Here is a 13073-nt window from a genome sequence, read left to right as displayed (position 1 = left end):
CCGCCTTCCACGACATCTGGGAGATCTGTCCCCTTTCCCTCCAGAGCGCCCCTTTCCAGGGCTCCACGCCTTGGGTGAGTGCCGGACAGACCTGGAATGAGACAGGGCGGAGGTTGGCTTTGCAAGGAGGTTGTCTTCTATTTCCCTTTTCCATTCGTCTCTTTTCTCAAGACGTGATGTGGCATCACAGGTGGGAAAGAGGGAGGGAGAGGGAGAAAAGTAAGGTGTGCACACGGGGCTGCAGAGACCCTTGGTTGAGGCCACTTGGTACCTCCCTTTAAGCTCAAGTTACACCTGCCCAAAAAAAAAAAAAATCCAAAAAACAAAAAAAGCTGCGTTCTCAGTTTACAGTTCTTTGCAGCACCCAAGGGAGTGAGGGAAGACAGAGAATGTTCCTGGCCTCTTTGTTTTCTCCCCCATTTCCCCATGCTCTCTGTGTCATGGGCATCACAGCTTTCTGCCTCCGAGTGAGGAAGGTACAGGGCAACTCAACCCCAGTAGACGCATGGGATTTGCTGTGAGCGGATCTCGCCACTTGGCCTTTTCCATCTGCCTTCAGTTGTTGATCTCGAATGTGCCGGTTCTCAGGTCGTCTCTGCTGCAGGAGGACGCGGGGGCCACCAGGACAAAACGTTAATGATGTGCACGCTCGGGTATTGAGGCGACGTGTACGGACGGCTGCAACTTTATTTGAATGCCTCTGAAAAATTAGACAGCCGGTAGAGACATGGCTAGATATGCGATAAAGAAACTCCAGCAAAATGTCAACGGTGGCGTCTAGGTGTTCACTATGAATTCCTCCAGCACTGCCCTGGACATGTGAAACATCCCGTAGCAGATGTTTGGGGAATTCAAAGGTCAGGGCAGAGGGGAGGAAGCAGCAGAAAGGAAAAGGTGGGGGGCAGCGGGATCCCCCCTCGGATAACTCGGACCATCTGGTGCTGTTCCCCAGAGGCCAGGGTAGGGTGTGAGCACACGGGACTTCTTGCCTCTTCTGCCCCGTGGGCTCTGGCATGGTACGTGACCTCTTTCTCACGACTTTTGCATGGCGGCCTTCCTCTTCTTTTAGCTAACTACTCCTTCCGCTTCCGGGAGATGGTCAGCCCTCTTGGCTACTTGCCGCCAGCATGGCCGCCACGGTCCAAGCTAACACTCTCCGTTTTTCTCCTTGTCTTTCTCCCTGGCGGCTTCTAGAGTCGGTGTTGACCCAGATCAAGACCCACCACCCAACAACGACAGCTTTCAAGTCTTACAAGGGGTAAGTCACAAGAGATGCTCCTTCCAGGGGAAGACATTGTTAAAAACCGCTAAAGTTGGGGCGCCTGGGTGGCTCAGTCGGTTGAGCATCCAGCTCGGCTTGAGCTCAGGTCATGATCTCACGGTTCATGGGTTCTAGCCCTGTGTTGAGCTCTGTGCTGACAGCACAGAGCCTGCTTGGGATTCTCTCTCTCCCTGTCTCTGCGCCCCTCCCCTGCTCATGTTCTCTCTCCCTCTCTCTCTGCCCTTCCCCTGCTTACACATGCATGTTTGCTCTATCTCTCAAAATAAGTAAACTTTTTTTTAAATAGCTACAATTTATTGAGCATTTACTACATGCCAGGCATCTTTACATGGATTCTCTCACTGTGAGCATGATAACAACCTCATGAGGTAGGTACCGTTATCCCCATTTTACAGATTAGAAGCTGGAGTTTGGGAGTCTAAGTGAGTCGTCTACAGTTGGAGAATTAGAAAGTCATGAAGGCGGGACTTGACCGTGGAGTCAACGTTCTTAAACAACATATTGAGGGGTAGGCCGGCCAGGAAGAGCATTCAAGCTAAGTCCCTGACTGCCTATTTTCCGAGCATGGGTATTTGAATACACTGGTGGTGGGCTTGCCATCACTGGGTCAGAGTCTGTCAGTGGTGCCCACACAGGGGAAGGAGAGGGCTGGGGTCTGACTCTCCAGTGCAGGGAATCTGAGGAAGAGAGGAAGGATGTGGCTGATCACAGGCCGTCCTGTTCTCCAGGGGCTGGAATCCTCTACAACTGAGTTCCCCTCGAGCCCGCTAATGGCAGAGAACAAGATTCATACCCCCCACCTCCCACCGTAGGGGCTGAAGGTCATAATGGTTAAGGCTTAGGCGGGGTGGTGCCAGCCGGGACGGCCTGGGGCAGAGTGCCAGGGAGGGCAGCATCGAGTGTGACCGGCAGGGAAGAGTCGTCCCTGCTGCTGCAGAGAATCTGCTCCGGTTACCGTTGCTGCATATAACAAACCGCACCAGGCATAGGAAAGTGAGCAGCAGATCCTCTGGCTCATGGATTGTCGAGGCCAGGAAGTCGGAAAGGGCAGAATACGGGCTGCTTGCCTTTGCTCCGAGTAGAAAGCTGGGGGCTGGCATCATCCAAAGACTCATTCACTCCTGTATGTGGCACCTGGGCTGGGAGAACCCCAAAAACTAGGGCAGCCGGCCGGAATGCCTGCGCCTGGCTCCGCCACGTGGCCTCGGGGTATCGGACTTCTTACGCGATGGCTCAGGGTTCCGAAAGCCAGCGTCCCAGCAGGCAAGGTGGAAGCTACATGGCCATTCCTGACCCTGGATGTCTCCTGGCGTCACATCTGTGACTTTCTGGCGGTCACAGTGAGCTGCTCGAGCCAGCCCAGATTCAAGGGGGAGGGGAGAGGGACTGTCACCTCTTTATGGGAGGAGCGTCAACAAAGGGGCAGACGTGATTCTGAGCTGCCGCGACACCCTTGTCATGTGTCCAGGTTCGCCCCTTCCCGAGGCTGGCATTTCCCGGGCAGGCAAGGTTGGGGGAAGAAGGGTTATGACAGGAGCAGACATTTATTACAAAATGCTATTACTTGGCCTTAGGCATCAGGAAGTCTTTTATTTGGGATGGAATCTCCAGTGCTGAGCACAGTGCCTGGCAATGAGGGTGGGGGGTGGGGTGGGGTGTTCTCGGTGGCTATTTGATGGGCAGATGGGGGGACGGCAGGAGTTAACAGTACCGCCGGCAAAGTTCCCGACCCCTCGTGTGTGTTGTGCGTGAAGCCATGGCGGGCATTTCCCTCTTTTCCAGTCAGCTTGGAATTGCACCGAATCCTAAATCCAGGCTACATATTGAAGATTCCAGGGGACCAGATTTAGCAAGTGTTGCAAAGTGTTGTGCTGTGCCGGGCCAGGAGGTGCCGCTACGGCTTTTTCGGATCTCCTTCTCAGGGGTGGTCACATCTTGGTGGTGATGCTCCTTCAGGGACACAAAACCACGACCTCTGAAAGACCTGGACATTTTCAGAAGAGATTCTATTAGAACTGGCCGTTGTGTTGGGAGCTTGAAGTTTCAATGAGAAATTCTTTGCGAAAAGTTGCCATTGGACTCTAGTTTTGATTGAGGAGTTTGGAAAACAAGCGTTCGGGACTTGTGCACCTAGAAGCTAATTTAGAGTATAACACTTAGGGGCCCCCGGGTGGCTCAGTCGGTTGAGCGTCCGACTTCGGCTCAGGTCATGATCTCACGGTTTGTGAGTTGGAGCCCCGCGTTAGGCTCTGTGCTGACAGCTCAGAGTCTGGAATCTGCTTCGGATTCTGTGACTCCCTCTCTCCCCCCCTTCCTCCACCCGCCTCAAAAATAAATAAATAAACTTTAGTGTATAACCCTTAGGGAGATCTTGAAACTCACTATAAGAAAACCCTGGGTGAAGTGTCTTTATTTCACTCAATGGAAAATAATGGCTCTGGTGGGATATGACTGCCCTATTCCAAAGCCTCCTCTCCAGGACCGTGGCTGGTCAAGATGAATTTTGTGAGAAAAACAGGCCAATTCCAGCTGGATAGCCAGGGTTTGGAGAGATTTCAGCTTGTCAGTTCCAGATGAGTCAAACTTTCCCAGGCCTTTTGCTGTTGTTGTTGTTGTTGTTGTTGTTGTTGTTGTTGTTGTTGTTTTAATTGCCCCTGCCTCTGGATTTAAACATGTCTGAAAGGAAGCACCTGAAATGGTTTGGTTGGTTTCATGTGGCGGAACCTACTGTTCATCTCAGAAGAAATTCACATGGCAACGCTTGGCTTGTAACGAGACTTAGAAACAAACTGGCTTGTCACTTCTCCATGGAAATGTTTGAGAAAGCTGTGGGTCCCAAGTGCTAAGGGTTCTGGCACTGCATTCAGCCCATGCAGTGACAGCTAAGATAATGCACCCTGCCCCAGGCGGGGTGAGTTTCAGGAGCCTCCCTAGATGGGTCCGGAGGGGTCATCAGTGTTCCCGATGGCTCCCTGGAGGGCCCTTTGGGCCAATTGCGAATGGGCAGGCGCTGGTGACTTCTGCTGAACTCCCAGTGGCACCCGTTGGCCGCCTCTAACCAGGATCTGCTGTCACATCAGCCCCTTGACCTCCCTCCTCCCAAGCCTCTCACACAGTCATACAGAGGGCCGTCAAAATGAGTTCCACTGGCATTTTGAAAGTCTTTCAAGATTGCTGTCAGACTAGGGGGGGGAAAGGCGAACTTCAAGTTTGGTTTCCCCGGGGCACCCTCTTAAAGGTGACTCATGCCCTTGTACCTCAAGGGCCTTATCTCTCTCAGTCCTCCTGGCCTGACCTTCTCGGTCCAGCGAGGCGCTAACAGCAGGGCTGGGAGCGCTCAGTGGTCACGAGCAACAGGAAAACAGAGAAATAAATGGGCTCCTCATTTTTGGGTGAAATCCTGGGTTCTTGCAGTTTCCCCTGAAAGGGATCCAGGTCACACGCTCAGTGATGTCATGAAACTGAAATCCTAAGTGGGGGAAGTCCAGATGTTTGTTCCCCATTAGCAAAGAAAGGGCAGCTTTCTTCACCGCATGTTCCAAATGATCTTCTGAAAAACAAACAGGAAAGTGACATCTGACGGGAGCGAATTTGTTATGACAGTGTGGTTTTCCTCACTGGATCTAGAAGCCCAGAATGTTAGCTCATGTGAGCGAGGGAAAGGGGCTTCTGGCTAGGACTTTTGGCTTTTCTGTGAGGGAAGCATAAGAATATCGTGGGCAGACTTCGGCTTCACCTCCCTGGCAAGTTTGACTCATTAGAACAAAACAAAACAAAAACCACAGTTGCTTTGTTTCTCCGGAGGTCTTGGTGACTTTGCAACCAAAACAAAAACAAGCCCAGCTGGAGGCAAGCTGCCTGGGCCTGGGGGTGGCCTCTCACCCCATTCAAGGGGGGAGCTGTTCCTGCCAGACAGAGTTGAGATTGACGTTGGCCGTTGGCCGGACATGCAGACAAACCATTCACTTCCTTCCCCAAGCTTACAGAAGAGCACTCGTCGATGGGGCCGCTTTGGAGTAGCTAGGAGCACTTTGACTCTGAATTTATCCTGGCTTTCTCATCTCAGCAGGGCAAGATCACAAGCAGGATATTAATGGCATGTGGAGGAAAGGACTGTACCATGCGGGTGCGCGCACACCCTCGAGCAGAAAATCAGCTGTTATTGACCTATAACTCTTCTGGGTCCTTCTCCAGCTTTCCTCCAGGCTGAAATCTGATACCCAGTCACTTAAATCTTTGATTTCAAACAGTTGCTGTAGTGCCTTTTTTTTTTTTCTTCAAATTCCTACTCTTTGACTCCCCCACCCCCACCACGCTTTTGTTTTTGTTCTGATTGCCTCCCTTGGTCCCTAATTTCCCTTTTGGCTATTCTTTTTTTTTTTTTTCCTAGAAGTTCACAATTAACATTAATTCACTCATTTGACAAATGCGTACTGAGCACCTGTTCTATTTCAGACATTCTTTCAGGCTCTGGGGATACATCTGCAAAGGGGACACATGAATCCGCATCCTTAAGGGTGTGGTGACAATGTGGTGAAGGGTAAGAGTGGCGACTGCCAGATGTGAGATCAGTAGATCTGTCCTTGCCGTCCCGAGTGTCCCCATGGACCAGAAGCCTGGGCATCATCAGAGAGCTTGTAAAAATGCAGACTGTCAGGACCCATCTAGACCCACTGAACCTGAACCCGCATTTTTAAAACCTGTTATACCCCCTTCAGAGAAGCGTTGGCCCCACCATCCCAGGGACATGAAAAAGGCCCAAACTGGGTCATATCACTTATTTTACTCTTTTGTTCTGCATTAGACTTCTAGAGCCACCGTAACGGATCCCCACAAACTCAGTGGCTTCAACCAACAGTCTCCGCTGGTTTCTCTGTTTCAAGGCCAAAATGAAGGCGTTGGGTGGGGTTGGGCTCTGGGCAAGAACCCCCTGCCCAACTCATTCAGATTACTGGCAGAATTCAGTTCCGTGTGGTTATAGGACTACAGTCCTATTTCCTTGCTGACCATTGGCCCAGGGTCAAGCTCATGTCCTAGAAGCACGTGCATTTCCTGCTCTGTGGCCCCATCTGTCTTCAAAGTCAGCAACAGCAGGGTGCGTCCCTGTCACACTTCGAATCCTTCCTGCCCCTTCTTCCACCGCAACTCTCTCTTTTGCCCTCTTTGTCTATTTTTAAGGACCTGTGTGATTGCACTGGGCCTCCTAGAAAACTGTAAGTCCATCTACAAAGCCCCTTTTGCCGGGTATCATAACATACAGGCTCCAGGGATTCGGAGATAGAAATCTTTGCAGGGGAGAGGGGTAGTGTGCTGCTCTACCTCTGAAAAAACCCATAAGCTGTTCTCACTACTCTGCTGACCTTAAGGTTAAACTTTTCTATCTTTTAACAGTAAGAACTCAGTTCTTTAATCTGCTTTCCTTTTCTTCATCACACTTGTCACTGTATACATATCTGTCTGTCTTCCCCTGCTCTCCCCGTCCCCACCCCCCCCACCCCGGAAACGTGCTCCTTGAGGGGCAAATGCTAACATCATTCCTTTTTGTCTCCAGTACCCATCATGGTGCCTGGCACACAGTAGGTGCTTAATGTATGCAGAAAAAAATACACTCATTGTTATATCCCTGAAAATTGGTGATAAGGAGAGCCAGCGGTATTTTCTTCAAGGGGCTTCTCTCTTTGTAAGGTCAATACAAAGTTTAAGAATAAATCCCATGTGTAACTCACAAGAACAGAGGGTAGAATGGGAGTGACCAGGAGTTCGGGGGTGAGAGAATTGGGGTGATGTTTAAGCGGACAGATCTGCAGCTAATAGATAAATACGTGCTGCAGATCTCATGCCCAACATAATAAGTACAATCAACAGCACTGTGTCGCCAAAAAAAAAAACAACTGATAATTATGTAACAGGAAATAGATGTTCGCTAATGCTACAGTGGTAGTCATACAACAGGGTCACACAACAAGACAATGGCACAGCCAGGGGTAGAATTAGGATTTGGACCCCCATAGTTGGTTGAGGAAGCCTGTGACACTCATTACGTATACCCCTTGGACTGCTGTGTTGCCTTTGAAACATTTCTCAGAGAAGCCAGCCTTGTACCCAGCCCTGAAGGATGAATAGGGATTGCCCCGGCAAGGTGTTGTCAGTGGGAGAAGGTGACCGTACGAAAGGATGTTGCGCTGAAGACATGGGGTGTAAACCCTCCCGTGGGAATGCAGGTTTGGGGAGGGGGCATGTTGAGAGAGCAGGTCCCCACTTTGTCTGTGGGCAGACACTTCCCCTGATTTCTCCAAAGCCACCATATGTGGATTTATCCACATTCTTCCTGTACCTAGTCCTGCTTCTGGCACCATCTCTCAGAACGAGAAGTTGTTAGGCACCCCTGTTACAAAGTAGTACCTGATATTTGCTCGGAACTTACAACTCGTAACATTTCAGGGCTACAAGGTGTCTCTTAGCTTCTTGCATTCAAGGTCCCTTTATCTTCCTTGTGGATGGAAGGCAGAGCTCTCTGAAGACCTTTTGTTAGTTTGTCTTCAGAAAGAAAGCTTTCCTTTGCTTTACTCATTGTAATGGTCCTTCTTGGGACCTACCCGAGTCTCCTCGACAAGAGCTGCAGCGTTCCAGGTGATGGTAACGCATTGGGTTTGGCAGCAGGTTAGGATGGGCAATGGGCATTAAGGAGGGCACTCGTGATGAGTACTGGGCGTTATATGTAAGTGCTGAATCACTAAATTCTACCTGAAACCAATACTCTACTATATGTTAACTAACTTGAATTTAAATTTTAAAAAAGGCATTACCTCCTAGTGTATCTAAAACTTTGGCGATATAGGATGTTTGACTCTGAGCTCAAAATCTCTAAAGCTTACGGTTAAAAAAGAAGCCTCCGCCCCCCTCCCCACACCCCATTTCATTCCCTTTTCTCCAACTAAGCGTCTGTCCTCTTGTCTGTTCCTAGGATGGTCCGGATTCTGCCAGAGGGAACCGGACGAAGCAGGAGAGTGCGTGGCTCTTCAGGCTGTGGTACAGCTTTGACCACAAGTATCCTTTTCAGTGACCTCCCTGTACTCGTGAAACAGCGGTGATGAAATTCTCTTGTTGAGTCATCCGTGAACAACTTCTGACGAGTAAGGAACGCTGTGTGCGTGCTCTAAGGTGCAGTCATGCCTCTCTTGGGCCACAGGCAATGATCGTTCAACCGTAGGTAGTCCCGGCAAACATCTCTCTGGCCAAGAGGAATCATTAGTACATCATTAGGGTAGCTACCCCACAGCCTGGTAGACTTGGGTGGCTCTTATGACCAATGGAAATAAGCCTATGTAGGTGAATTAGTTAAAATCACACAATGAAAGGTGCCGCGGTCGGGAAGGAAAGTAGAACCTGAGCAGTTTATCCGTGTGGGGAAGGTCACTTCTATGGGCCACCTGCATGGCCAACTCTACACTAGGAGATTCGCTTGGCCCTCAGGTGAAACTTAAAAACCCGAAAGTTCATTCTCATAGTTGAACTTGACATCATGATCTAATGGGTAGGTAGTTCGCATACAGTCTTGGAAAACATAAAAAAAATTCTTGAACTCTGTATGAATGGGACTGCAGACTATATATATCCTAGTGTCTGGTTTATTTCGCTTGACATCATTTGTGTGACTCATCCATGTTGTCACATGTAGCTCTAGTTCACCTGTTTTCATTGCCGTATAGTATTTCACTGTATGAGTATACCGCCATTTACTTACCATTGATAGTTGACGAACACGTAGATTGTTTCTAGTTTAGAGCTAGTATGAAAAATACAGCTACGGGGGCGCCTGGGTGGTTCATTCGGCTAAGCGTCTGACTATTGATTCTGGCTCAGGTCATGAACTCACAGTTCATGAGATCGAGCCCCGCGTCAGGCTGACATGGAACCTGCTTGAGATTCTCTCCCTCTCCCTCTGCCCCTCCCCCCCCATCTCAAAAAAGAATACTGTTTATGAGCATTTTTGTCCATGTCTTCTGGTGCACGTATACATATATTTTTTTGTTGGGAATATACCCAGGAGTGAAATGGCTGGGTAATAGGATATGCATTGGTTCAACTTTAAAAGATAGTGCCAAACAGTTTTACAAAATGGTAGTACCACATTACACACTCACCTCTAGGGTATGAGGGTTCTAGTCGCTCCACATCCCCACTGACTGTTGGTGTTGTCAGTCTCGGTAATTGTAGCAATTCTATTGAGTTTATAGTGGTATTTTATTATAGTTTTAATTTGCATTTATCTGATGACTAATAAGGTTGACCATCTTTCCATATATTTACTGGCCATTTGGTGTGTTCCTTTATGAAGCACCTGTTCAAGTCTCTTGCCCATTTTTCTTTTGGGCTGCCTACCTTTTCCTTACCATTTTGTAAGCATTCCTTAGGTATTCTGGATGTGAGTACTTTGCTAATTATATGTGATACCAAAATCTCTCCTTGTGACTTGCCTTTTCACTTCTAAATAGAATCTTTTGATAAACAAAAGGCCTTCATCCAATTTATTGATCTTTTCTGGTTAGTAGTTTTTGTGTCCTGTTGTGAAAATCTTTCTCTACGGCAAAGTCACGAAACCAGTTTCCTCTCTTATCTTCTAGAAACTTTATTGTTTATCTTCTGCACATCTATTTTTTTTTTTAACTGAGTGATGGACATGGGCAACAAAAAAGTGTAGAGATCATTTGAGATGCTCTTGAGGAGGCTGTCATCCTTCAGAGCTGATGAACTTACATCTGGTCAGTGGCTAGGCAAGGGCATTAGCAGTTCCAGGTCACTGTAGCCCAGTCAGGAGTAAAGGTGATTTGAAGCCAGGAATCAATTCCTGTGAGGATTAGTCTGTTTTCTGGTGGCCTTTTTTTTCCCTAAGGTTCTAATGCAGAGCCTAAGGTGTTTCCATAGTCTTCCTCAGAAGGATAGGACTCCAGTTTTTGTCAGATTCACTCTATCTTTGTCAGTCTGTCAGATGCTCTACTCAGCTTCTCAGGTGCCTTTTGGGGAAATGTGGCTCACCAAGTACCAGGCTCACCTCTTGGATTTCTTCCACCAGATTCTGGCCCTCTTCACTGCCATGGCATCTATCTGATGCCATTAAGCAGCCGATTTTGTTGTGTTTTATTTTATGGTTTTTATCTTTTGCCCAGCTCTTGTAGTTGCTGTCAGTGGAAACAGTGGTTCAAATGATCTTGTTTGCTATTAACTGAAATAGAACACCCAGGGATTTTAAAAAGCCATATGTCCTTTGTCTACATCATGATTCAGAATGCATGTTACTCCCTGGGCTTGGAAAGGACGTGGAGAAAATTGGAGAGAGTTCACAGAAGAGTGACAAACTGCGAACGTGATAAGAAATTGATTCTTATGGGCGTTTAGTCCTGCACTTGCAACAACGGGTAGATTGTTCAGACATAAAATCAGTACGGAAACATTGGACTTGAACTACATTGTAGACTAAACGGACCTAACAGACATATGACTTATGGGATGCAGTGAAAGCAGTTCTAAGAGGGAAGCTTATAGTGATAAATGCCTACATGAAGGAGAAAGAAAGATCTCAACTAAACAAACTAGCTCCTCAAGGAACTAGAAAAAGAAGAAGAAAGTAAGCCAAAAGTTACCAGAAGGAAGGAAATAACAAAGGTCAGAAGAGAAATAGAGACTAGAAAAACAATAGAGAGGATCAATGAAAGTAAGAGTTATTTTACTGAAAAGATAAACAGAATTGACAAACCTTTTGTTAGACTAAGAGAAAAATAAATAAAAATAAATAAATAAAAATCAGAAATGGAAGAGGAAACATGACAACTGATAGCACATAAATACAAGGAGTCATAAGAGACTCCTATGAACAATTATACACTAAAAATTGGATAACCTAGAAAAAAATGGATAAATTTCTAGAAACCTACAGCTTAACCAAGACTGAATGAAGAAGGAATAGAAAATCTGAATAGCCCAATAACAAGCAGGAGATTGAATCAGTAATCAAAAGCCCCCAACAAATAAAAGCTTCCAAGATCCAACCTCCTTTCATGATAAAAGAAAGAACTCTCAACAAATTAGATATAGACGGAATGTATGTCACCAATAATGAAGTTGGCTTCATTGGTGAATTCCACCAAACAGTCAAAAAATTAATACATTCTCAAACTCTTCCAAAAAATTGAAAAGTTGGGGACACTCCCAACTTCATTTTATGAGGCCAGCATTGCCCTGATATCAAAGCCCAAGGACACTACAAGAAAAGAAGTTTACAGGCCAGTCTCCCTGATGAGCATAGATGTAAAAATCCCCAACAAAATACTAACAAACTAGGGCACGTGGGTAGCTTGGTGGGTTAAGTGTCAGATTCTTGATTTCCGCTCAGGTCATGATCTCACAGTTCAGATATATTCTCTCCCTTTCTCTCTCTGTCTCTCTGTCTCTCTCTCTCTCCCCCCCTTCCCCTCTCTCTCTCCCTCCCTCTCCCACCCCCACTCACGCTCTCTCTCTCTCAAATAAATAAACATTAAAAAAACACTAACAAACTGAATTCAGTGGCACATTAAAAGGATCATACACCAAGTGAGATTTGTCCCTGGGATGCAAGGGTGGTCCAACATAAGCAAATTGATAAATGTGATACATACACCACATTAACAAAATAAAAAATAAAATTATATGGTCTCAATAGATGCAGAAAAAGCATCTTGACAAAATCCAACAGCCTTTCGTGATAAAAAATAAACTCTCAACAAAGTAGATACAGATGGAATGTATGTCAGCATAATAAAGTCCATTATATGACAAGCCCACAGCCAACATCATACTCAAGGGCAAAAAGCTGAAAATTTTCCTCTAAGATCCAGAACAAGGCAAGGACACCCACTCTTGCCACTTCTATTCAATACAGTATTAGAAGTCCTAGCCAGAGCAATTAGGCAAGAAAAAGAAATGAAAGGCCTCCAAATCAGAAGGGAAGAATTAAAATTATCTCTGCAGATCACCTGATCTTATATATAGAAACCCCTAAAGACTCCACCAGAAGACTGTTTTAAAACTAATAAGTTGCATTTCTATACACTGACAATGAGCTATCCAAAAAAGATATTAAGAAAACAGTCTCCTTATGATACCGTCAAAAACAGTAAACCACTTAGGAATAAATTTAACCAGGTAGGTGAATATCTGTACACTGAAAACTGAAAAACACTGATGAAAGAAATTGAAGAGGACACAAATACATGGAAAGATATCTGTGTTCATAGATTAGAAGAATTAATATTGTTAATGTATCCATACTACACAAAGCAATCTATGGATTCAATGAAATCTCTATCAAAATTCTAATGGTGTTTTTTTTTTTTTTCACAGAATACTGTGAATAGCTAACGCAGTCTAGGGCAAAATGAACAGAGCTGAGGTGCCACACTTCGTGATTTCAAATTATATTACAAAGGCATTGTAATCAAAATGGTATTAGCATTAAAACAGATCTACAGGGGCGCGCCTGGGTGGCTCAGTCGGTTAAGCATCCAACTGCGGCTCAGGTCATGATTTCCTGGTGTGTGAGTTTGAGCCCCATGCCGAGCTCTGTACTGACAGCTCAGAGCCTGGAGCCTAGATTCTGTGTCTCCCTCTCTCTCTGCTCCTCCCCACTCGCACTCTTTCTCTCTCTCCAAAATAAATGAACGTTAAAAAATAAAAACAGGTATACAGACCAGTGGAACAGAAGAGGGAGCCCAGAAACGTACCCTCACATATTGGATCGACTAATCTTCAACCAAGG

The 13073-nt window shown here is 46.5% G+C and overlaps 1 protein-coding gene across 2 annotated transcripts in view; it reads left to right on the top strand.

The window, feature by feature from the left end:
- Window positions 1–13073, top strand: part of SLC9A7 (solute carrier family 9 member A7) — a 134999-nt gene that overhangs the window by 107836 nt on the left and 14090 nt on the right. For both annotated transcript variants that reach the window (XM_045473006.1, XM_045473007.1), the window contains 2 exons: window positions 1195–1258; window positions 8247–8329. In XM_045473006.1, coding sequence (XP_045328962.1) covers window positions 1195–1258; window positions 8247–8329 — 147 coding nt within the window. The remainder of the gene's footprint in view (window positions 1–1194; window positions 1259–8246; window positions 8330–13073) is intronic.

Source organism: Leopardus geoffroyi, chromosome X (genome assembly GCF_018350155.1).
Source record: "Leopardus geoffroyi isolate Oge1 chromosome X, O.geoffroyi_Oge1_pat1.0, whole genome shotgun sequence".
Classification (NCBI taxonomy): Eukaryota; Metazoa; Chordata; class Mammalia; order Carnivora; family Felidae; genus Leopardus; species Leopardus geoffroyi.
Note: the sequence above shows the minus strand (reverse complement) of the source record. Positions and strands in the feature narration are given on the sequence as shown.